Below are 27,466 nucleotides of genomic sequence, written 5' to 3'. Positions count from 1 at the left end.
GCCAAAATTGACAAATGGGATCTAATTAAACTAAAGAGCTTCTGCACAGCAAAAGAAACTACCATGAGAGTGAACAGGCAACCTACAGAATGGGAGAAAAATTTTGCAATCTACTCATCTGACAGAGGGCTAATATCCAGAACCTACAAAGAACTCAAACAAATTTACAAGAAAAAACAACCCCATCAAAAAGTGGGCAAAGGATATGAGCAGACACTTCTCAAAACAAGGCATGTATGCAGCCAACAGACACATGAAAAAATGGTCATCATCACTGGCCATCAGAGAAATGCAAATCAAAACCACAATGAGATACCATCTCACACCAGTTAGAATGGCCATCATTAAAAAATAAGGAAACAACAGGTACTGGAGAGGATGTGGAGAAATAAGAACACTTTTACACTGTTGGTGGAACTGTAAACTAGTTCAACCATTGTGGAAAACAGTGTGGCAATTGCTCAAGGATCTAGAACTAGAAATACCATTTGACCCAGCCATCCCATTACTGGGTATATACCCAAAGGATCATAAATCATGCTGCTATAAAGCACATGCACATGTATGTTGATTGCAGCACTCTTCACAATAGCAAAGACTTGGAATCGACCCAAATGAACATCAGTGACAGACTGGATTAAGAAAATGTGGCACATATACACCATGGAATACTATGCAGCCATAAAAAAATGATGAGTTCGTGTCCTTTGTAGGGACATGGATGCAGCTAGAAGCCATCATTCTCAGCAAACTATCGCAAGAACAGAAAACCAAACACCACATGTTCTCACTCATAGGTGGAATTTAACAATGAGATCACTTGGACACAGAAAGAGGAACATCACACACCGGGTCCTATTGTGGGGAGTGGGGAGTGGGGAGGGATAGCATTGGGAGATATACCTAATGTAAATGACGAGTTAATGGGCGCAGTACAACAACATGGCACATGCATACATATGTAACAAGCCTGCATGTTGTGTACATGTTCCCTTGAACTTAAAGTATAATAATAATAATTTTTTACAAATGCTCCTGGGTGCGGGGTCAGACTTGACCTAGAGGCAGAAGGGAAGGAGGCTTTGGAAGGAGACAGTCGTGTTTCAATTAGAAATTACTTGGTGTAATCCCAGCACTTTGGGAGGCCTAAGCAGGAGGATCGCTTAAGGACAGGAGTTTGAGTCCGCAGTGAGCTATGATCATGCCACTGCACTCCAGCCTGGGTGACAGAGTGAGACCTTGTCTCTACAAACATTTTTTAAAGAAATTACTTGGGAACTATGTGAGGAAGTATCATATTCAATCAATCGGTAACTCAAGTGACTTTTTTTCCTGGAAAACCTCTTGATTCCTGCAGTTTCCTCCATTCACTTTGCCACTGCCCTATCCATGCCGCCACCAGCTCTCTTCTGCCCTGTGGCAATTGCTACTGCTGACTTCCTCATCCTGACATGCCTATCTTACCATGCCCTCCTGTTTGTTCTCTGAACTGCCGCCAGCATCGTTTTTCTAAAAGAAAAATCTAATTTTGATCAACTCAGTGTAGCGTCATGAGTAATCTGAGTGATCTGACACCACCTTACACCTCACCAAATCTCGTGTCATTCCCAGCCTCTCCTCTCTATGCTCCACGATCATCTCTTGAATGTCCCTTGCTCTGTCTTCCCTATGCTGTCTTTTCTCCTAAAATGGTGCTTCAACCCTACTTCTCTGGCTCTCTCCCACTTGTTTCTTTCAACTGAAAGGTCATTGCTCTTGGGAAGACTTGAATGAATGCAATCCTCCGAGGCTGCTGCTCTAAGTGCTCCCCTCCACTGAGATGGGCTGGAACTGGCTCTGGAGGGCCAGTTGTCAAATTTTCAGTATTCTGCAAACTGATTGCTACACAAAGTCATTCTTAAAATTTTAATTACATAAACTTACAATCAAATAAATTTTATTGACATCAAAACTAACAAATTCATCCCTATTTTTTACATTTTATTATTATCTTTGGTCTCAGGGTTATTATGCCCACTGTGTCTGCACACTAGAAATGCTATATTATGATAAACTTCTGTGCATCTCTTCCAAACTCCACATTCAGTGATATCATTTTGGTAACTAGGAACTGGCCATGGTGAGATTATTTATACAACAGATACTGACAAATGCTGCAAGTCAGGACTCCCTGCTCCTCAGAGTCAATTTACTAACATTTACCAGCACACAACTGTCCTTTATGCTTCTCTTCCCTCTCCTTACACATCATAAAGCTTATTTCTTGAATTATGGCTATCATCTAATATATGATAGGCTCAGTAAGGTGAGAGACAATGTATTTCCATCATGTCAACATGCTATTAATGAAAATTTGTTGCAGTCATTACATCCGGTTTATATAAGCCACTGAAATTATGACAAAGCAAAGCCCCTGGAAGGTTAAATAAGGAACGTGGTTGATAACCATGCAATCTTCAACAGCTAGCTCAGTGGGCATTCAATAAATATGTGTTGGATGAATTCTTGATGAATGAATGATTGAATGAATTTCTGAAAAGAGTAATATTCCTGCCTAGATAACACTGGTTCACTCTGCATAAGGATGCTGGATAGCCGGATGGGGAATCAAAAGGAGAATAGAAAAGTCTTGGAACCACAATATGCTGTACCAGCAAGGAACTAAGGCAGGAAATTAAAATAAACTTCAAGAGGAAAATTTCAAGTTTCTCTAAAACGAAATTAGAAAAATCACAGCCAATGGAAATAGCTTCACTTTGAAGCATTATATACTCTAAAGCAGCAATATTATGTCATTTTCCAGTGCAAATAATTGATAGAACCAGAAAATAATAGTTTTACCCGGACGACTGGAGTATCTGAGCATGGCACTCTGTGTCTTGGCTTCCCCAGCGGAATTTCTGGCCATGCACTGATAGACACCTTGGTCTGACTCTCTGGTGTTTTGGATCATGAGTGTGCCATCATCAAACATATTAAGTCGAGTATCATCTTCCACATCCAATGAATGACTGGAAATATATGTTATACATGTATATTATTTAATCCCATTCATGTTTAAAACTGTTAACAAGACTGAAAATATAACACTATATAGCTATGTTTCATGTCTACCCAATTTGTTTAATTTATTTTATCTGAAAACTTTTAATTATTTCACTTTAAATCCTAGTTATCTGCTTCCTATTTCAAGATTATACCCTGAACAAAGACTGTGAGTCAACATTTGATAGAGGGAAATGGGGTTGAGATGTTCTGCCTTCCTGAGTGGCATGAATTTAGACACTGAAACAAGCACTCCCATATGACAGACACTTCAGCACATTTTTACATCTGAATGCCCATTTTTCAGAAAAGAAATCACCAGATGGTAATGTGTAATCTTTTTACCTCCTTCCATGAGTCATTCAGTATTCGTTCATATTTTGTTAAAGTGTAAAACAAATATTCCTATTCAAACCAGCACGGGCTCAAAGCCGAGTAGAATTATATGACTAAGCAGTAAATAACATACCTACCTACCCAGTTGTTGAATATCAGGCCCCTTTCTCTAACTTGAACCATTTGGATACACTAGAAAATTCCCATTTATCAATTAAGTGCATAATCCATTGAGTGCAAGTAGGTTCAGATGTGCAACATCATATTACATCAATAACCACAAGAAAGGGAGTGCCTGCATGAATTATTTTTAGCAATAAATGCAAAACTACTGACACAGAAACATATGTTAGAAATTTTTACAGATTTTTTTCTGGCCAAGATTTTTTTCTTTAAAATATTTAATGATTATGTATGAGAAGGTATATAGATCTTCATATGTGTATGCTTAGTACTAATGAACGTGTTAGGCATAGATAAAGGAAATCTACTCTCCTCCATCTTCATCACTCAATGCATATTTATTAAACACCAGCTAGGTGTCACCCACAAAAATATCATTCACAGAGAAAAAAAAGTCCAGTAGGAGAATCCCATAGTTCTCCCTCTAATTTGTATATTTGTTTTATAAAGCCAGGTAAACATTTTCCCACAAATTTCAAAATGTACCCACACTGAAGAATAACAATCTATTCCCAAATAGGTAAAAACAGCAAAGCTTGTTAAAGAGATGAAGAAATCATCATTCTTATCTAACCATTTTTGTCATGAAAGATAAGAAAGAGATAATGGCCATATTTCACTTTTATGTTGTAGAGCGGAATCACAGAGTGAAGGCAGGAAAGATGGAGACAATCTGATCTTCTTCAGGCATTGGGTGAGAAAAGCCCAATGTGAAGAAAAAGTACCAATTAGCCAAATAAGAAATTTGAGTTGTCATTTTTGAACAGATAAGTTTCAGAAAAGCAGGCCTGCTTTTGGATAGCCAACAATGCAAGACAAAGGCAAGAAAAGGAGAAACTGGATGCTCCTATCCATATCACCTGTGAAGTTTCTTAGTATAAGTAGCATGGAACGAACATCAGAAAGAATGTTTTTTCAAGGCCGGGGGCAGTACCTCACACCTGTAATCCCAGCACTTTGGGAGGCCAAGGCAGGCAGATTGCCTGAGGTCGGGAGTTCAAGAAATAATATTTTTTCTTAAAGTGCCCAATTCAAGAGGCTCATTTAGTATTAAGCAATTGAATTATTTTAAATGCAATTTTAAGATTATCTAACACTGAACCCAAATAAGACTACTTGCAAAGGAATATGACAAATGATGAAATCACCTTTTTCAGAAGATGATTTAAGTTCCTGGAATTTTGTGCCAAAACTTTGCAGCCCAAAATTTCAAAGGCTACCAGATGTGTATGTGCTATCTATCATCTGGCTACACAATGCAATAGAATTCACCAAGATTCATTATGTTAAAAATTATATAAAACAGGCAGTAGCACATTACAGCCATAAATTCAAAATGCATCATTCCTTTTCCTAGTAATTTCCCTCTTTGTTCATAACCTCTTCATTATGCTCATAAACCTTGTTTGCTCACGAATCATGATGTTCCTTCCCAACAAATCAAAGTCTTCATGTTTCAGTATACTCCTATCACATTGTCAGTTTGATGCAAATAGCAATCATATGTAAAAACACAAAGGTTTGAAGAGGTAGAATATATGTGAATATATTCTATTTTCTTTGAAAATGTATACATAAACATATTTGATTTAATGAAGACATACAAATAACTTCTATTAAGGTGTTTCATTACAACAATCATTTGTTAAGTGCTTTCTAAGAACTAGATGTTGTAGCTAGATACCAGAAATATAGATAAATAAGTTATCACCACACAAATTAAAACCATCTTCTATGGACACACACAATGACTCACACCTGTGATGCCAGCATGATGGGAGGCTGAGGTGGGAGGACTGTTGGAGGCCGGGAGCTTGAGACCAGCCTGGGCAACATAGTGAGACCCTGTCTCTAAAAAAAAATCTAAAAATTATCCAGATGTGGTGGCATAGGCCTGTAGTTCCAGCTACTTGGAGGCTGAGGCAGGAGGATTGCTTGAGCTCAGAAGTTCAAGCCTGCAGTGAACTATAATTGTGCCACCGAACTCTAGCCTGGGCAAAAGAGTGAGACTCTGTCTCAAAAAAAAAAAAAAAAAAAAAATACTCCACATAGAAAACCACCATCAACCACAAATTATAGTATAGTTGTAAAGTTTGCTTATAATCTACCAGAACTATCAATCATATTTACCATGTTTAGAATTTGAATTTATCTAGAATGGCCTAAATTTCCATAGCTAAACCTCAACATTAAGAAAAGTGTGGAAGACAGCCAACTAGATGCAGCCAGGAAGCCCTTCTCCCACCAGGAGAAGCCAAAATATTGAAAAAGCCATCACACTTTAAACAGATCTTTTGAGGGAAAGCACTGATGATTGCTAGAGGGGAAACACAGACACTGAAGCTGAATAGGGTGGAAGCTGGGAAGCCTGCACAGAGTTGCCAAGTGCCAAGAAGACCCATTCCTCATCCTGATCAGGTCCTAAGGAACAGGTGAGTGAAGGAACTGCAGGGCACCACACCCCCGCCATGGACCTCTGGGATCCTAGCTGCAAGAGATCCCATGATCCTCATAAACATTTAAATTGGTAGGGGAAGGCAGCGACAGAGCTTGAGCCTGCATGGAGCCCAGGTTTTACACATGGGGCAACTCCAGCAAAATGTGACCATAGGTGCCCATGCCCCCAGGCTCTCCACTTTGCTCTGAGTCACTCTAGCCCCTGTTGACTGCTAGGTTGGGATGCAGCAGGGCTGCCTTTCCTACAGGACTGGGGCCAATCTGATCTGCATGCCCCCTTGTCTCTGGACCTCCCAAGGACCCAGCCTAGCTGGTCCCATAAGAGCATGCATACAACACAGCCTCCACTGCCCAGCCTGAGTGCTTTGCCAGCAGCCTGAGAGCACTACAGCCTCCCCAGTACAGCCAGTGCTTGACCCCAGGGGGCTAAAGGACAAAACCACAGGCTCAATCCCAGCCCCCGAGGGTCCAGGCACACAGTTGAAGGATATCAAGCTGAGATCTGTGACCAGAGATTGATCAGGGGAGGAACCCCCAATCTCAGAACACTGCGAAGAGTGAGATGCAGATTTGTGTTCTGGTACAGGAGCTGGGTGTGCCTCCCTGCCACGGGGCTAGTATGGGAAGGATGTGGCCTTTCTGCTAGCCACAGCCTCTGCCTGAGGGAACTCCATGGCCTGAAACAACTGACAGCCCAGCCATCTGGGTGCAGAAGGCCTGGGACAAACCCAGCGGATCGAGTAAGCTATAAGGCAGCCAACAGGAGACCTAGTCAAGGAAGCACAACCTGGGCAGTCCCCGCAGCCATCTGCTGGGCAAAAAACCCCAAGCTGTGGGCACTACACCAACTGCATAGCCAAAACAACTCCACCGTGCCTGGGGTCCTCTGCCCTTGACCTCCTACACAAACACCACCGATGGACATCACAAAGCACAGAGGACCAGTGGGTCACTAGGGAGTTGTGAGTCTCCCTATCTTTCGGCTCAGGTTTCCCCTAAGAGTGAGAATAGCACAGCCTGTCAGGGCCCCTCTGGGTCTAAGAAAATGTAGGTGCATCGTGATCGGAGGGGGTCCCACAAGGCCCAGGAATAGACTTGGCAAGGAAATATATCTCTCACTCCCTGTCTCTCCCACCCCAGAGCACTGCAGCAAACAAGAACAAGCTGAAATAGAAAAGAAGTGCACAGCTGAGGAAGAGTTTGTGTGTCAGCCCTTACTCTTAAGCATCATCTACTGAGTTGCAGCCTGAAATACACCACCAAACAAAAATTCTTTTAGCACGTATCACCCATGAAACACAATGCAAAAATCTAGCCACAAATTAAGTACCCACACAGAGCCTTGATATTCGGAAAGCACACAGAAGCAAAGTCATTCAACTATATTCAACATACACCACAGTCAAGACCTCAAGGGAAATAAAGAACATAAAAACAAAAAAGCCCCATACAAATGACAGCAACTTCAAAGAGATAAAGAACACCAGCCCCCTCGAATGAGTAAGAATGAGTGGAAGAACTCTGGCAATTAAAAAAGTCAGAGCATCTTATTACTTCCAAATGACTGCACTGACTCGCCAGCCATGGATCCTAACCAGATTGAAATGGTTAAAGTGACAGACATACAGTTCAGAATCTGGATGGCAAGGAAGCTCAATAAGATAAGGAGAAAGTTGAAACCTAATCCAAGGAAGCCAATAAAATGATCCAATAGTTGAAAGATAATGTAGACATTTTAAGAAGGAACCAAACTGAACTTCTGGAATTGAAAAAGTCACTAAAGGAATTTCATAATACAGTTAGAAGCATTAAAAACAGAACAGACCAAGCAGAGGAAAGAATCTCAGAGCTCAAAACTGGTTGTTTGAATCAACCAAGTCAGACAAAAGAGAGAAAAAAGAACTAAAAGAAGGAATAAAATATCTGAGAAATATGGGATTACATAAGGAGAACAAACCTACAATTCATTGGCATTCCTGAGGGAAAATGAAGAAGAGTAAACAACTAGGAAAATACATTTGAGAATATAGTCCACAAAAATTTCCCCAGTATTGCTAGAGACATCAGCATGCAAATTCAAGAAATTCAGAGAATCCCTGCGAGATATTATACAAGATGACCCCGAGACACACAGTCATCAGATTCTGTGAGGTTAACATGAAAAAAAAAAAAAAAAAAAAACCTTAAGGGAAGCTAGAAAAAAAGGTTAGATTTCTTACAAAGGGAGCCCCATAGGGCTAACAGCAGACTTGTCTGCAGAAGCCTTGCAAGCCAGAAGAGATTGGGGACCTATTGTCAATATGCTTAAAGAAAAGAAATTCCAATCAAGAATTCCATACCCAGCCAAACTACACTTTATAAGTGAAGGATAAATAAAATTCTTCCCAGACAAGCAAATGTTAAGAGAACTGGTTACCACTAGAAAAGCCTTATAAGAGGACCTTAAGGGAGTCCTAAACATGGAAACAAAAGAATGATGCCTACTACCACCAAGACATATTTAAGTACATACCCCATAGATAGACCCTATAATGCAACTACACAATCAAGACTGCCAAACAATCAGCTAAACAACAAGATCAAAACATCACATATCAATATTAACCTTGAATGTAAATAGTCTAAATGGCCCATGAAAAAGGCACAGGGTTGCAAGTTGGATTTTTAAAAAGACCCAAACTTTTGCTGTCTTCAACAGACTCATCTCACATGTAATGACACACAAAGGCTCAAAGTAAAAGGATGGAGAAAGATCTGTCATGCAATTGGAAAACAAAAAAGGGTAGGAGGTTGTTATTCTTATATAAGATAAAACAGACTTTAAACCATCAACTATAAATAAAAAGACAAATAAGGGCATTACATAATGATAATGAGTTCAATTCAACAAGAAGGCAAAGAAATTCTGAACTTAAATTTGACAGTTGACCAACTAGACTTGATAGCTACAGAACACTTTGTCCAATAATAACAGAATATACATTATTCTCATCTGTACATGGAAGATGATCACATACTTAGCCATAAAGCAAGTTTCAATAAATGCAAAAACATCAAAATCATACCAACCATACACTCAGACACAATGTAATAAAAATAAAAGTGAATATCAAGAATAGCTCTCAAAATATGGAAATTAAACAACTTAATCTTGAATGACTTTTGAGTAAACAACAAAATTAAAACAGAAATCAAAAAATTCTTTGAAATTCATTAAAATAGAAACATAACATACCAAAATCTCTGGAATGCAGCAAAAGCAATGTTAAGAGGAGAATTTATAAAGCTAAACGCCTACATGAGCAAGTTAAGAAAGATCTCAAATTAACAATCTAGAGGAACAAAAAAAAAAAAAAAAAAAAAAAAAAAAAAACTAGAATAACCCCAAAGTGAAGCAGAAGAAAAAATATAACTGGCTGGGCACACAGTGGTTCATGCCTGTAACCCCAGCACTTTGGGAGGCTGAGGCAGGAGGACTTTTTGAGGCCAGGAGTTTGAGACCAGCCTAGGCAAATGTAGAAAGACCCTATATCTACAAAAAATGAAAATATTAGTTGGGTATATTGGCATGTGCCTGTAGTCTCAGCTACTCAGGAGCCTGAGGTGGAATGATTGCTTGAGCCTGGGAGGTCAAGGCTGCAGTAAGCCATGATTGCACCATTACAATTTAGCCAGTTTAGCGTGGGTGACAGACTGACACCCCATTTCTAATAATTTAAGAAATCAATTTTAAAAAATGAAATAACCAAATTCAGAGCAGAACTATATGAAACTGAGACACAAAATCCATACAAAAGATCAATGAAACCAAAAGTTGGTTATTTGAAAGGATGAACAGGATTGATAGAACATTAGCTAGATTAACAAAGGAAAAAAGAAATTAAACAACTTAATCCTAGATTTCAAACTGTTGTAGTATCATCTTTGTCATTTCTGATTGTGCTTATTTGAATCATCTCTTAAACCAGGAAGAAACTGAAACCCTGAACAGGTGAATAATGAGTTCTGACCCATGGGCAAAGGGAGAGGAACATCACACACCAGGGCCTGTCGTGGGGTGGGGAGCTAGGGGAGGGATAGCATTAGGGGAAATACCTAATGTAGATGACGGGTTAATGGGTGCAGCAAACCACCAAGGCACATGTATACCTATGTAACAAACCTGCACGTTCTGCACATGCATCCCAGAAAGTAAAGTGTAATAATAATAATGAGTTCTGAAATTGAATCAGTAATAAAAATCCTATGAATCAATCAAAGAAGACTTGGACTAGACGGAGTCACAGCCAAATTTTACCTGACATACAAAGAAGAGCTTGTACCAATTCTACTGAATCTATTCCAAAAACTCAAGGAAGAAGGATCCTCCCTAGCTCATTCTATGAAGTGAATATCACCCTGACACTAAAATCTGGCAGAGACACAACAAAAAAGGAAACCGTGGGCCAGCATCCCTGATGAACATAAATCCCAAAATCCTCAACAAAATGCTAGCAAACTGAAGCCGGCAGCACATCACAAAGTTAATTTACCACGACCAAGTAGGCTTTATTCCTGAGATATAAAGTTGGTTCAACATATGCAAATCAATGCGTGTCATTCACCACATAAACAGAATTTTAAAAAATTATATGGTCATCTCGGTAGATCCGGAGAAAACTTTCTATAAAATCTAACCCTCCTTCATGATTAAAAAGAAAAAAAAACCTCAACAAACTAGGCATCAAAGGAACACACCTCAAAATAGTAAGAGCCATCAGTTACAAACCCACAGCCAATATCATACTGAATGGGCAAAAGCTGGAAGCATTCCCCTTGAGAAGCAAAACAAGACAAGAATGTCCACTCCTATTCAATATAGCACTGGAAGTCCTAGCCAGAGCAATCAGGTAAGAGAAAGAAATAAATGACATCCATTAGAAGAAAAAGTCAAACTATCTCTGTTTACTGATAATATGATTCTATACCTTGAAAACTCTAAACCTGCCACCAAAGCCTCCTAGAACTGATAAAGGACTTCAGTAAATTTTCAGGATACAAAATCAATGTATAAAAAATAGTAGCATTTCTGTACACCAATAATGTTCAAGCTGAGAGCCACATCAAATATGTAATCCCACTTACTATAGTCACAAAAAGAAAAAATATCTAGAAATATATCTAACCAAGTAAGTGAAATACTGCTATAAGGAAAACTACAAAACATGGTTGAAAGAAACCACAGATGACACCAATAAATAAAAAAGCATTTTATGCTCACAAATTGGAAGAATCAATATTGTTCAAATGGCCATACTGCTCAAGGCAATTTACAAATTCAATACTATTCCTATCGAAGCACCAATGCCATTTTTCACAGATTTAGAAAAAAAACTATTCTAAAATTCATACAAAACAGAAAAAGAGCCTGACTAGCCAAAGCAATTCTAAGCAAAAAGAACAAAGCTGGAAATATCACATTATCCGACATCAAGCTATTCTATAAGGCTACACTAAACAAAACATAGTGCTAGTACAAACACAGAAACATAGACAAACAGAACAGAATAGAGAACCCAGAAATAAAACTGCACCCCTACAGCCATCTGATCTTCAACAAAGTCAACAAAACTAAGCAATGGAAAAGGATTCCCTATTCAATAAATGGTGCTGGGAGAACTGGCTATCCATATGCAGAAAGATGAAACGAGACCCCTATATATCTCCATATACAAAAATCAACTCAGGATGGATTAAAGACTTAAATATAAGACCTCAAACTGTAAAAATTTTAGAAGAAAACCAAAGAAATATCCTTCTCAACATCAGTCTTGGCAAAGAATTTATGGCTAAGTCCTCAAAGCAATTGCAATGAAAACAAAAATTGACAAGTGAGACCTAATTAAACTAAAGAGCTTCTGCACAGCAAGATAAACTATCAACAGAGTAAACAGACAACTTACAGTCTGGAGAAAGTATCCACAAACTACACATCTGACGAAAGCCTAATATCCAGAATCTACAAGGAACTTAAACAAATCAACAAACAAAACACAAATAACCCTATTAATAAGTAGGCAAAGTACAAGAACAGACACTTCTCACAGGAAGGCATGCAGGCGACTAGCAAACTTATGAAAAAAATGCTCATTATCACTAATCATCGGATAAATGCAAATCAAAACCACAATAAGATGCCATCTAGCACCCGTCAGAATGGCTTTCATTAAAAAGTCAAAAAATAACAGGTCTTGTTGGGGCTGCAGAGAAAAGCTAATGCTTCCACACTGTTGGAAATGTAGATTAGTTCAGCCACTGTGGAGAGCAGTTTGAAGACTTCTCAAAGAAGTAAAACTTGAGCTACCATCCAACACAGCAACCCCATTACTGGATACCAAAAGAAAAATAAATCTTTCTACCAAAACAACCCATGTGTCCATATGTTAATTACAGCGCTATACGCAATAGCAAAAACATGGAATCAACATAGATTCCTATCAATGGTGGATTAGATAAAGAAAATGTACTACATACACACCTTGGAATACTATGCAGCCGTAAAAAATAATGGAATCATGTCCTTTGCAACAATCTGAATGCAGTTGAACGCCATTATCCTAAGTGAACTAATGCAGGAACAACAATGACAACAAACAAATACTGTTTGTTTTTACAAACTTACAAATATTCTCACTTTTAAGTGAGAGCTAAAATATTGGGTACATATGGACATAAAAATGGGAACATTAGACACTGGGGAATACATGATGGAGAGGTAGGGAGGGAGATAAGCATTGAAAAACTATGTATTTGTTACTATGCTCACTTCTTGGGTGACGGTTCAGTCATATTCCAAATCTCAGCATCATGTAGTATACCTTTGTAACAAGCCTGCACTTGTACCCCCAGAATCTACAATAAAAGTTGAAAAGAAATAGAAAAGTCTGGTTGGTTTTACATCTCTTTGATAAAGTCATTGTCTTGCTCAACATCTTCTAATGGGTCTCAAAGTTTATAAACTGAAAGCCCAAGTCATTAGTTTTGCCATTATTATGCAATCTTTTTCTATTTCTCCCCAAGGTAAAACCTTAATTCTTACAAATGTGCTCTACACACTTTCCTGAAACTAACCTTCATTTATTTTCTTTCTGAGCTTTTAATTATTCTTTCTTCAGCCTGGAAGGTTTCTTTCATCTTTGAATCTATTCAGTTATTCTAAAACTACCTATTAAGTGCTGGTAATCATTTCATTTTCCTACTGAGAAGTGTAAAGAATCTCTAAAATTATCTTGACAAATGGCTGTTTTCTAAAATTTGTTTAAATTATAATAAAAGAAAGGGATTTTTAAGAAATTGATTCTTAGCTATGAGTTGAGATTTTGTGTCTTTGTGTCTTTTGTGATCAATGTTGATAAGTGTTCTATAACTGCTTGAAAAGATAGTATGGTTTATTTTTGTATATAATTCATATCACCAGTGTTCTAAGTTATGTTTAGATATTGTTACTAATTTTTGTTCCTAATCTTTCTGGGAAAGCAGTATTAAAACGTCTTGCTATAATTGGATTTATGTAAATATATCCTTATAATTCTCTCAATCTTGTTTTATTCTTCAGCAGCTATTTTGTTAGGTATATAAATGTTCATGAATTTTAAATTCAGGTGAATTACAATTTTATCATTAAGTGTGATCTAATGATATGCGATTACACTATAATATTCTTATATCATCCTTATCTTGATCAGTATAACTTAGTTGACATATTTGTTTACCTATCGACCTTCCACCTCTCAGTGTCATAATGTTTCAGATACACCTCTTATAAAGAGCATATAGCTGGATTTTAAAATTCAATATTATGTCTTCCAATAGACTATTTATTATTTTTACTAATGTGTTTAAATTTATTTCTGATGAGTTATTTTATATTTTCTCTTTCCCAAGCCTTTTCTCTGTCTTTAATCCATCCCCGCTTCCATTTTATGTATTGATCCAGTTTTCTTTATCCACTTTTTTTCTTCTCCTAGTATGGAAGGATCTTTCTATTTGTTAGTATTTCATCTTAATTGTTAATATACACTCTTGACTTAACAGAATTCACAGTATCACTCTCCACCTAAAAAATGAGGCGTGTAAAATAATTTAACTATGTTCTCTCTCCTTATAACTCTTCTATTAATATTGTTTAACATTCTACTTTTTTCTTACTTTAAAGTTGTTCAATCCTTAATTTAGTAATCTAAGCTTATTCATATTTATCAACATGTTTAAAACTTTCTTTGTTCAAATTTGCTTTTGGCAAATCACATCTTTCTTATTGGATCAAATTCTTACTTACTGAAACACATCTATTTGTAGTTCTTTCAGCAAATATTCCTGAATAAAGCTCTATTCTTTGCCTAAAAATGCTTTTATTTTACCACGTCAGATAATTTAGCTGGATGTAAAATTGAAGGAAATCAGTTATTTTTCCTTAACACCCTAAATATATTTCATTGTCTTCTGTCTGATGTAGTTTACCGCAAGTATAATTGCTGCACATTTGAAGGTAATCTGCAAATTACTTGTGAATGAAAGATTTTTGTCTCTGACTTTCAATGTTGTGATCACAATGAAGAGTACAGATTTATTTTTTAAATCCTATTTTGGAATCAATATAATTCTCATTCTGAAATTGTGTGACTTTTTTATTTCTGGATAATTCTATCATTACCTTTTCAAACGTTTCCTTTAGCTCACTCTTTCCTACCTGCCTTTCTGGAACTCCTACTGGATAGACACTAGACCTTTCCATTGTAGTCTCCATGTCTCATTACCACACTTAAATCTGTTTATTCCCACATACCTACTTTCTAATCTTCAAATTCTACCTCTGGTTGTGTCTAATCAGTTTTTAATCCACTCATCTAAGGACCCTAAATCCAGGCCCTCTCGAGGGGAGTAGAAAAGGATAATGATAATAAAAGGACAGATGGGTAGCTTCTGAGTTAGGGTATTTTTCTTACCCTGGTTCATGTCAAACAGATGTTTATTTCAAATTATTTGCTATACCACACTTCATGCTCCATGTACTTTCAGGATATATATTATCTTTCTATAAAAAATACTCAACAGTAAATAATCAGTAAGTTACTAGTTGCTCATGTTAAACATGTTAAACATTTCTTGTCATAAACTCTTCTCTTTCATCTTTAATTTTAAATATAAAATGATTAACATTTTAACGAACATTTTACCCATACTTTTTTTTCTTTATTCTATTCTTTCTGTTTAGATTTCTTTGTTTTCCTTTCAACTGCATCTTAGCTTCTTTAGTCATTATATTTGAAACTTTTATGTCATAAGTTAAAATAGGCAATGTGATTTTTTCACTTGTTTCTTTCTAAATACTAGTGAGTATCTTTGTAACCTTGAACATATCATTTTAAAATTTAAATTGTAAGAAAGCAGAAAAAGCAGTTTTAAGACATTGCAAGCAGTGACTTCTGTTTCTCAAGCACACTTGAGCAATCTCAAGACAGAAATAAATTGAACACTTCTATCAATTGAAGTCTTTCTCATGGGCTAGATTCCAGATTTAATAGTATTCATAATTGCCTTCTATATAAGTTATTTTAACCTATACTTACTAGACTTTTACAAGAATTTAAAACACATGGCTTAGTTTCTGGCTACAATTATAAATCCAAATTATACACAAAAAGCCAAAAAAAATTGTATAATATGTTTTAGAATATTTTATACAGACAAGCAAAAAAAAAAATCAGAGTTGATTATACACGTGACAAAAGAAAATCAGTGAAAGTTCGTGTAAGAACGGAAGGGACACATGAAAACCGTGCGAATTATCAGTAACATAACTAATGATAATATAATTGTCCAAGCATTATCATTGAATTATACTAGGTATATAGTTCACTTTATGTTTCTATTTTACTGTAACCACCAGTTCAATTTTAAAACAGATATATAGACCAATGTAACAGAACAGAGGTCTCAGAAATAATGCCACACATCTACAAATATCTGATCTTTGACAAACCTGACAGAAACAAGCAACTGGGAAAGGATTCTTCATTTAATAAATGGTATTGGGAAAACTGGCTAGCCATATGCAGAAAACTGAAACTGGACCCCTTCCTTACACCTTATACAAAAATTAACTCGAGATGGATTACAGACTTAAATGTAAGACCTAAAACCATAAAAACCCTAGAAGAAAACTTAGGCAGTACCATTCAGGCCATAGGCATGGGCAAACACTTCATGACTAAAATACCAAAAGCAATGGCAACAAAAGCCAAAACTGACAAATGGGATCTAATTAAACTAAAGAACTTCCGCACAGCAAAAGAAACTATCATCAGAGTGAAGAGGCAACCTACAGAAGAAAATTTTTACAATCTATCCATCTGACAAAGAGCTAATATCCAGAATCTATAAGGAACTTAAACAAATTTCCAAAAAAAAAAAAAAATCAAAAAGTGAGCAAAGGATATGAACAGACACTTCTCAAAAGAAGACATTTATGCAGCCAACAAACATATGACGAAAAGCTCATCATCACTGGTCATTAGAGAAATGCAAATCAAAACTACAATGAGATACCATCTCATGCCAGTTAGAATGGTGATCACATTTAACTTTTCAAACATTAGTTTTTACTATTTAATTTTATACTCACAGATTTTTGGACTCATTGGTTTTATGTTTTATCAAATAGTACCGTGAGCATAAAATAAATGACTACCTTTTTAAATAATTTTGCATGTCATTTATTGCCAGTTTGCTTAAATAATCCTATACTGATTTACCATAAGAAAGTTGCAACATCAAATATGAAGTATCAGTTTAAATCTGAAATAACTTAGATGTGGCTATATCAAATTATATTCAGCTTTAAAACAAACTAGTTTGTTATTAATCCCAACATTTCCTTCTAGAAATAATACAGAATTATTTTAGTCAGTTACAGAATCACTGAGATCTGGAAATGTGTAAGTTTTTGTTTTTGTTTTTGTTTTTTCTTTTGAGACAGAGTCTTGCTCTGCAGCCCAGGCTGGAGTGCAGTGGCACAATCTCGGCTCACCGAAAGCTCCGCCTCCCAGGTTCACGCCGTTCTTCTGCCTCAGCCTCCCTAGTAGCTGGGACTACAGGCGCCCGCCACCACACCCGGCTAATTATTTGTATTTTTAATAGAGACAGGGTTTCACCGTGTTAGCCAGGATGGTCTTGATCCGCTGACCTCGTGATCTGCCCACCTAGGCCTCCCAAAGTGCTGGAATTACAGGCGTAAGCCACCGAGCCCAGACAGAAATGTATAAATTTTAAGAAAAATGCCTTTACATAGCTTGAGTTGGTCAAAAGATAAAAGTTAAAAGACATTTTATCTTTAAGAAACTCTGAAAATTTTGGTAATTTCTTCTCTAGATAAAGGAGTTAAATTGAGTTAAAAAGATAGCTGGAATCAGAAAGAGAATCACAACCCATGTCCATGCTCAGTATTTACTTGTTGTGTATCCAAATAATCTCAGGTTTGGGGTTTCCTTCTGCGCGGCAGGTGAAGTAGACAGTATTTCCTGATGGTACCTCCACATCCTGGGGCTCAAAAGTAATTCGGGGGCTCTCTGCAACAGAAGAATTATTAATATATTTTTCAAAGATACAAAATTATGGCCTTCTAAGATGCTGAGAAAGAGATATAGGCAATTTAAATTTATTTCTACATTAAAGTTTTACACATCGAATGTACCAGGTTAAAGATTAGACATATATTTGACTTATACTTTAGGAGTTTGAAAGATTCACTGAACGAAGGGATCTCCAATGAAGTAAATTAAGTAAATTTTCCTGTGCTTTTATTTCTAGGAGCTCAATACAACCATATTTATGGAAGGAGTTTGATTTTATGGATCAATTTTTCAAACCAAGTGCTTAAACTGAGCTTGCAATTTTGTAGGCACTCTTCCTAGACAATTAGCCATCTAAGCACCCAACCACCCACTTTACACAATTTACAACAAGTGATATGTCTAGACCTCAAACCTGGTTGAGCAAAATTCTTATCTATATAAATGAATGATTCCATCTTCCAATAATAATTGAGTGGTAAAACATGAAAACACTTAAATTATTTTAATAAGAAGATGGAGTGATTGATTTTGTAATGAATCAGGTAATATTATTGAACTTAAATTATAAAGAACAACATACAAAAGGAACTTTTAGTTTTCTATAGTTTCACTTAATTCTCTTTAAACCTTTCTAAATAACAAAACTCTTCCTAAGTGCCTTATCTGAAATTTCCTGTCATTAACCATGACTATTATGTCTGTAGAACATTCGTAGATCTTTACTAATCTTGCATACTTCAATAAAAGTCCATATAATTAATATCTTCGCTTTATTCTCTTTAGATAAGTGATTTTATTTGTTTATGTAATTAAAAAAATAATTCAACATCAGCTATGTGCCAGACAAGGCACTAGGACTAGTGATGAAGCAGTGTTCAAAATAGACAAGGTCTCTGTACCAAAGGGTTCACAGTTTCATTGAAGAAGTTGAAAATAAACACACACACACACACAAGCACACACACACACACACACACACATATTAACATAGGCGACAACTGCTTAGATGGAAAATAAGTGATGTTTTGATGGATTATAAAAAGGAACCTGATTCAGTATGGAGGGATAGGTAGGTCAGTGGGAAGGGGGTTTAAATGAAGGCTTTCCATGGAATTCATATTTAAGAGGAAGATCATTAAAAGAAGTAGAATCAGAATATTGTAGGCAGGAAAGACAGCATGTAAAAAGTCCTTGGGTTGAAGAAAGGCTTAAGAACTTCCAAGAATGGAGAACACTGAGGTGGCTACAACACTGAGAAAAGAGTAGGTGACTGGAGGAGCAGAGTATAGCCAGGAAAGACTGTACAAAAAGAATCAACCACATTAAGAATTGTGTGCTTTATTTTAAGGTAGGAACCCATATAAGGATTATGGGTGAAGAAATGATGTAACAAGATGTGTTTTTAAACAATTTTCCCAAACATAAAGGAGCAAGAAAAATGAAAGCTGGGATATCAGTTAAGATGTGAAGCAATCCAGCCAAACTTGACTGCGGTTTGAACTAGAAGTTAGTAGTAAAGATGGGAGCTATGGACAAGCTTGAGAATTTTTTGGCAGTAAAGACCAAGTCAATTTTCTTCTCAATTTGAATATAAATTAATTATATTAATGTGATTTTTAATTACTTGTTTAGAGAAATTCAAAAAATGGCTTGCCAGTGAGAGAGTGGAAAGCAAATTTTTGCTGTATTTACAGCAGTCATGTAAGCGAATCTCCAAAACACTGAATTATCACACACACGCACATACACGAGGGTGTTCATTTATTTCTATTTAACCCGAAATACAGGAATAGAGATACACAGAGATATATCCTTATATTCACATGAAAAGCTTTAAATGAAAATCAAATAATATTGTAAGCAGCCATAATAAATTATTTAGGTAAAGCCTATTGCTTTAGTAAGGTTGTCAGAATATAACCATATGCTTATTAAATCCAAGGTTTCCATTATTTAAAAATTTACAAAGAGATGGTAAGACTGATTTTTATTATTTTAGTCATATTCATGGTCCCATTATACATTTAAAAAATCAATTACTGGATTTGTTGAGGGGCTTTCTCAGCAACGAATATTAGCAATTATTTGATTTAAAGTTGAAAGCCCTAACTTACTGATTATTAACACTAAGTCATACGAAGGAATAAGTGGAGATTTTAATGTTGGACACCACTTCTGGTGACCTTGTTGAAAATCAGTTTTCTCAATATTTATCCCTTGAAATTATGGAAATTAGATTAAATGTTCCTCAAAGACTCTCTCAGCTCTAATTTTACGTTGATAAAACCTTCTTTAAATGAAAATGCAGATGATGGAAAGGAAATTGGCCATACTTTTACCACATTCCTTAAAAACACTTTCCGATAACACATTCTTCTAAAATGCATATTATATAATAAACCTTTACAGAAAGAGAGCAAATGAGAGACATTTCTATGTTATGTACACATTGAAATTTACGTACGGCAATTGAACTCCTCTACTGTTACTGAAGCAACTGCACGCCCATGGAGTCTCCTGGGATATTCACAGGTAGCCGCAACCTGGGTGTGGCCGTGTTGGGCAAAGCCTTGTAAAAGCTCCCCCAGCCACATCAGATCACAGTCACAAACCAGGACGTTGGAATCCAGACGCCTAGGCATGCAGGCAAGAAGCACAACTGTTAAAAGGGACTATTAATTTCTATGATAAATCTTTTGAGTGGTAATATTTAATTTCCCCCTGATTTACCTTGTCTGTTAGATTCTATTAACCAATAAACAGATTTTAAGAATCACTTAACTTGTTGCATATCTCGCACAGAGTAGACACATTTTCATATTAACCATGTTTTTGAGAAGTCACTTTAAAACTGGAAAAGCAGTTTTCCCTTAATGTGCACTATGTCTACTATAAGTAAATAATTGTGAGGTGAAATGAATCCTTATTTGTTTTAGAGAAATGTATAATTGAAACTGTAAGTATGGTCAGGTGAAGTGGCTCACGCCTGTAATTCAAGTGCTTTGGGAGGCCTAGGCAAAAGCATCACTCAAGGCCAGGAGTCTGAGAGCAGCCTGGGCATTCTAGCAAGGTTCCATCTCCAAAGATAAAAATTTTCTTTAATTTCTTTATGGTTTCAACTTTTATTCTAGATTCAGGGGGTACATGTGCAGTTTGTTACCTGGGTATATTGCATAATGCCGAGGTTTGCAGTTCTATTGATCCCATCACCAACGTACTCAAAATAGTACCCAATATTTTTGTAACCCTCACTCCCCTCCCTCCCTTCCCTCACCAATAGTCCCTAGTGTCTATCATTGTCATTTTTATGAGTATCCAATATTTAGATCCCACTTATAAGTGAGAACATACGGTTTTTGGTTTACTGTTCCTGCATTAATTCATTTAGGATAATGGCCTTCAGTTATAGCCATGTTGGGCAAAGGACATTATTTCATTATTTTTTATAGCTGGGTATACAATTTTTTTTAGTTAGCCAGGCATGGTGGCACCCGCCTGTAGTCCCAGCCACTTGGGAGACTGAAGTGGGAGAATCACTTGAGCCCAAGAGCTGGAGGCTGCAGTGAGCTGTGAAGGCGCCACTGCGCTCCAGCCTGGGTGACAAAGTGAGACCCTGTCCCAAAAGCAAAAACAAACAAGCAAACAAAACAAAAAAGCTGTAAGTATGGAAGTGTTCCAGTTTGCTTTGTTTATGTGTTATAGAACAAGGAAGCTGTAATGTGGTGGTGGTATTTCAATATTTTTGGATTACTCAAAAGAGTGGTAGAAGCTTTGCTGCCCAAAGGAGGCTTATGAATGTGATGTGTGATCCACGCAGCTCCCCAAGGAGGTTAGCTTTTTTTCTTTTGTAAACTCCTTGGCATCAATATGGATAGGCATGTGTTCTCTGTGTTTTCCATTTGCTCTAAAGGACAGAAGCCAAGCTTTCCTTTTTTGTAATGCTCAAAGTCCCGGTTAGAAGGTCCCCCTCTGGAATTGCCACATGCAGACTGTAACAGGAAGGCAATGGCTCTTTTCATTTCTTTATGGTGTTTCCTAATATAGGCATACAAGTTATTCATTTTTGCCAAGTTTTACTGTACTTCACTAATTTTTTCTAGCATATTTTTCCTCATGAAATAAAATAGATCACCAAAGAGATTTATGTGTATCTACCTCCATTCTTGCCAAAAGATGTCTGGCAAAAAGTTACAGAAATGATTAATACTTTTTTTTCATTTCTCCCAATGGGTTAAAAAGGGAGATTTTGCTAAGTGGAATTCACAAGTCTGTCTGTGGTGGCAATTGGATCACACTTTATGCAAGGAAATCCAGCAATGAAACAGCAATGTGAACATATTTACAATAGGTGTTAGATTGATCGTAAGAAGTAGTGTCCTATGTGACTGGAGGAGAATACAAAATGCCATAATTTTAATAACTTTTAATCAAAATTATTCATGCACAAAAGTCCTTACAAATATGGAAAACAAACACACAAACACAAATTAAATCTAAAGATACCAATTTGCAAATAAAAAAATCACTTCACTGTATTAATTTAGAAATTTGCATGGATGTCATGATACTGGAAGAGACAAACCTGAAAGTAAAAAATTGTGCTATTCTCTAGATTTAGAAATTAAAACACTTCCTAAAACAACTGTATACATTTTAATAAATTTAAGAAAGTCTTATTATCTGACAGTTTCGTAAAATGTTTTGTAGATATCCAATTCATATGACTAATTTTTATAACTGTATCTAAATTTCATTATATTACCCTGAAAATGATAGCTAAATTTAGTAGCTTTAAATTGCTAAAGGGAAAAAATTTGCACTTATTGAAAAGTTAGTTAACCATATAGATATTATTTGCTTAATGTTTGCAACAAGACTTCACACTAACGTGAGAATATAAAGCCATGGCTAAAGTAGGGAATTCTGTCAGCCTTGTCGGGAGTGGGGTGTAAGTCGTAAAAGTCAACTAGCACTTGTTCAGGAGAGCGCTGTTGGTTCAGCAGGCCTTGGCTGTTCCTTGTCACTGACTGATTTATTGTACCAGCTACGTGGCTACAAAACAGATCTTGTTCAACAGTATTGTGTTCAACATTCACATTTACATTTTGAGTTTAATTTCTTGTAATTTTCTCAAAAAGGAACATACAAGAACTTACTCCTCTAAATATAAAGGAGTAAGTTCTCGCTTCAGCATCACCATGACGTTCTTCTGAATTGAACATAAGCAAGGATGTGAATATACATCCCCTGGGAGCATCCCGAGCATGGCAGCCTCACCATGCAGGTGTCCCATTTTCCAGAGTCATCACTGCTTATTCATCGCCTTCCCTCAGTTATACCTTCCCTTATGGGTCCCCATGCTTGTGTGTTTTGGTTACAACTGAGCACAAGATTTCATTTATTTCTAATTATTATTTTCAATTTAAGATAGTCATCCATAGTGGAGTTGCAAAACATGAAGAAAACAACAAAAGGCTACAGATTTTCACTTGCCAGTTGAAAAACTCCTTTTGTGTTTGTAAAATAATCTAGTAGTAAAACTATACTTTCATATGATAATCTGAGTAATCTTTATAAATAATTTTCAAATTTATCATGAGAAAATGTTTTCAAAATTTTGCCTATAATTTAGAGCCATGAATATTGAAAACTAAGAAGCAATAGAGTCAATCAATAAGAAAGATGGTTCTTATGAACCTTTATTAGACTATACTAAATATTGAATACACTATGTTTAAAATCATTACTTTACTCTTCTCCATTTTGAAAGTGCTCTTATATCAAATATCATACCAAGTATAATAAATGAAAGCCTCTCTGATAGTATGCAGTCAAGAATCACAGCACTAAAATAATTACTCACTTGGATATATTCTCTGCTCAATGAAAAATTTCAAAGGAAAAAAGTGGTGCCAGGTAAATTAATCTTTTCCATTTGAAAACAGTAACACCTCACTTGTACTTATACAATCCCTTTCACTTAAAGATCCAAAAACACTTTTAAACAAAACAAAATCAAGAACATTTTATTGATTTTTACAGTCCACTTGTGAAGGGTGTGATTGTCATGAGTTAGAAATGGTATGACAGATGGAGAACCCAGCATTGGGTGACCTTTATAGTGCCAAGACTGGAGTCAAGGGCAGAATTACTGCTGGTTTCTCTGCCCTCACATGCTTTCAGTGAGTGGACACTCCTCAGTTGAAAAACTTTATTGTTGAAGGTGGAATTTATTTAATAGTAGGTGTAGCCCTCTATTGCTCTCCTATATTCTGTTGTTCTCATCTAAATTGTAGTCTAAATAAGACACAAGTTGAGGATTTGGAATAAACAGATGCCCAGTCTCCACCCTGTCTTGGACCCATCAGGATTTCATGGACCCTGAGCAGTTTGCTCAAATCATCTGTATGTCAGTTTCCCACAAAACAAGTTCATAAAATAAAGATACTTCATCAAAATAACAAACTAAAAAAAATCATTTGAAAACATTTGGATGCACAGTGCATGCATGTAAGGTGCATACTGGCACATCACTGTAAGGAGAACTCCCTCGGCCTCTTTATTGGCAGTTATTTTTGCATGTGTGTTCCAGCAATGGAGTGAATGCTGTTTCAGTAAATGTAAGAGAAGGCTGGAACAAAAAAGCTGCTACTAAGATTTAACAGGAAAGAATAATAAAAAGAGATTAGAAAAAACTAAAGGATTTAGCACTTCAAAACTTTTTCTGAGTCACAGAAGGCAAGAATGACCCAGATAGAAATTTATATAGACAAGAAACACTGCATGGGAATTATAATTGCAAATATACAAAGACAGTGATTCTAACCATATCTGATGTAACAAATTTAAAAAAAGAGAGAAAACAGACAAGTAGAAAATAATACACAATATTTCTCCCACCACCAAAATGGAACATCCTATGACCCTGTTACAAAATGTCTTGGCATTTTGCATATCCCACATAGGACTGAAAAACAAGAATAAATGGATGTGTTATTCCAAATGGCTGGTGCAGCCAGTTCTGACAAGTAAGAAAACTTTGGCAAAAAGCAGTTATCATGGATGGAACTGGAAGCCATTATTTTTAGTGAAATAACTCAGAAACAGAAAGTCAAATACCTCATGTTTTCAAGCTTACAAGTGGGAGCTAAATAATGCATACACATGGATGTAGGGAGTGAAATAATAGACATTGGAGAATCAGAAAAGTTGGAGGGTGGAGTGGGTGTGAGGCATGAGAAATTATCTAATGGGTGCAGTGTACACTATTAGGGTGATGGCTACGCTAAAAACCCAGATTTCACCACTATGCTATATATCCATGTAACAAATCTACACTTGTACCACTTTACAGATAGATTAGATAGATAGATAGATTAGATAGATAGATAGATAGATAGATAGATAGATAGATAGATAGATAGATAGATATGGTCAGTTGATGACCATATCCAAGACTTTTGAGGGCTTAGATACAGTCAAAGAACATCAAGAAGACTGGGAAGCAGCATTATGTGTGTCTGACATGAGAATTACCAAGAAAGTAGGAAATAAAGACTTGAAGAAGAGGATTAGGAGTGGATGAAATGTCTCCTTGATTAAACTCAAAGATCACAAGCGTTATTTCTGGGCACCAGTTTGGCCTGGATTTATTTTCCTCAGGGCTCTGATTTTTACTTAATAATAACATTTTCTTGCTCATGGACCTGTGTCTAGGAACACAATATTAGAAGAGTAACCACAACAAAAGTGGCTTCTGTATTAGGCCATTCTTGAATTGCCATAAAAAAAAAGTACCTAAGACTGGGTAATTTATAAAAGAGATTTAATTGGCTCATGGTTCTGTAGGCTGTACAGGAAGCATAGTGCCAGCATTAGTTCTGGGGGAGGCCTCAGGAAGCTTTTACTTGTGGAGGAAGGAGGAGCAGAAGCAGGCACTTCACGTGGTGAAAGCAGGAGAAAGGGTGGAGAGTGACATAGGTTATAATGACCAGATCTCAAGAAAACACACTCAATATTGGGAGGACAGCACCCAGCCATGAAGGATCTGCCCCCATGAACCTCCCATCATTCCCCATATCTGACACTAGGGATTACAATTGCACATAAGATTTAGAGGGGACAACATCTAAACTATATTAGCCTCTGATACGGTTTGGCTGTGTCCCCACCCAAATCTCACCTTGAAATGTAAAAATCCCTACATGTCAAGGGCAGGGCCAGGTGAAGATAATTGAGTCATGGGGGTGGTTTCCCCCATACTGTTCTCATGGTAGTGAATAAGTCTCACAAGATCTGATGGTTTTATAAATGGGAGTTTCCCTGCACAGGTTCGCTGGCCTGCTGCCATGTAAGACATTCCTTTGCTCTTTTTTCATCTTCTGCCATGATTGTGAGGCCTCCCTAGCCATGTGGAAATATGAGTCAATTAAACCTCTTTTTCTTTATAAATTACCCAGTCTCATGTGTGTCTTTATTAGCAGTATGAGAACAGACTAATATAGTAAATTGGTACTGGGAATGGGGCACTGCTGTAAAGATACCCAAAAATGTAGAAGGGACTTTGGAACTGGATAACAGGCAGATGTTGGAACAGTTTAGAGGGTTCAGAAGCAGAAAATTGTTTGAAAGTTTAGAACTTCCTAGAGACTTGGAGGGCTCAGAAGACAGGGAGATGTGGGAAAACTTGGAATTTCTTAGAGACATGTTTAATAGCTTTGACCAAAATGCTGATAGTGACATGGACAATAAAATCCAGACTGAGGTAGTCTCAGATGGAGATGGGGAACTTGTTGGGAACTGGAGTGAAGGTCACTCTTGCTATGCAAAGAGACTGGTGGCATTTTGCCCCTGCCCTAGAGATCTGTGGAAATTTGAACTTGAGAGAGTTGATTTCAGGTATCTGGTGGAAGAAATTTCTGGTTGGCAAAGCATTCAAGAGGTGACAGTGCATAAAATTTTGAAAATTTGTAGCCTGATGATGCAGTAGAAAAGAAAAACCCATTTTCTGGGGAGAAATTCATGCTGGCTGCAGAAATATGCAAAAGTCATGAGGGGCGAAATGCTAATCACCAAGACAATGGGGAAAATGTCTCCAGGGTATGTCAGAGAACTTCATGGCAGCTCCTTCCATCACTGGCCTGGAGGCCTAGGAGGGAAAAATGATTTCATGGACTGGGCCTAGGGCCCCCCTTTTCTATGCAGTTTCTGAACATGGTGCCCTGCATCCCAGGTGTTTCAGCTCTAGCCATGACTAAAAGGGGTCAACATACTTCTCAGGTCATCGCTTCAGAGGGTGCAAGTCCAAAGCCTTAGCAGCCTACATGTGGTGTTGGGCCTGTGGGAGTACAGAGGTCAAGAATTGAGGTTTGGGAACCTCCACCTAGATTTCAGAGAATGTAAAGAAATACCTGAATGTCCATGCAGAAGTTTGCTGCAGGGATGGGGCCCTCATGGAGAACCTCTGCCAGGACAGTGTGGAAGGAAAATATGGGGTTGGAGCCCCCACACAGAGTCCCTACTGGGGCACTGCCTAGTGGAGCTGTGAGAAGAGGGCCAACATCCTCCAGACCCCAGAATGGTAGATCCACTGACAGCTTGTACTGTGCACCAGGAAAAGCTACAGACACTCAACACACCCCACGAAAGAAATCAGGAAGGAGGCTCTGCCCTGCAAAGCCACAGGAGCAGAGCTGCCCAAGACCATGGGAGCCCACCTCTTCCATCAATATGGCCTGGTCGTGAGACATGGAGTCAAAGGAAATTATTTTGGACCTTTAAGATTTGAATGCCGGCTGGGCGCGGTGGCTCAAGCCTGTAATCCCAGCACTTTG

At 37.1% G+C, this 27,466-nt stretch overlaps 1 protein-coding gene across 12 annotated transcripts in view; it reads right to left on the bottom strand.

The window, feature by feature from the left end:
- The window catches only part of PXDNL (peroxidasin like), a 381,495-nt gene that overhangs the window by 154,663 nt on the left and 199,366 nt on the right, over window positions 1–27,466 (bottom strand). For all 12 annotated transcript variants that reach the window (XR_001885752.1, XM_017872753.1, XM_017872754.1 and 9 more), the window contains 3 exons: window positions 20,098–20,267; window positions 17,510–17,627; window positions 2,842–3,011 (listed from right to left, as the gene is read on the bottom strand). Coding sequence is in view for 11 of the 12 variants with exons in the window: in XM_017872748.1 (XP_017728237.1) it covers window positions 2,842–3,011; window positions 17,510–17,627; window positions 20,098–20,267 (458 nt within the window). In the remaining variant the exon portion in view is untranslated. The remainder of the gene's footprint in view (window positions 1–2,841; window positions 3,012–17,509; window positions 17,628–20,097; window positions 20,268–27,466) is intronic.

The sequence above is a fragment of the Rhinopithecus bieti genome, unplaced genomic scaffold (genome assembly GCF_001698545.2).
Source record: "Rhinopithecus bieti isolate Rb0 unplaced genomic scaffold, ASM169854v2 scaffold_6979, whole genome shotgun sequence".
In the NCBI taxonomy this organism is placed as follows: domain Eukaryota; kingdom Metazoa; phylum Chordata; class Mammalia; order Primates; family Cercopithecidae; genus Rhinopithecus; species Rhinopithecus bieti.
This window is presented reverse-complemented; position numbering and strand designations above follow the sequence as displayed.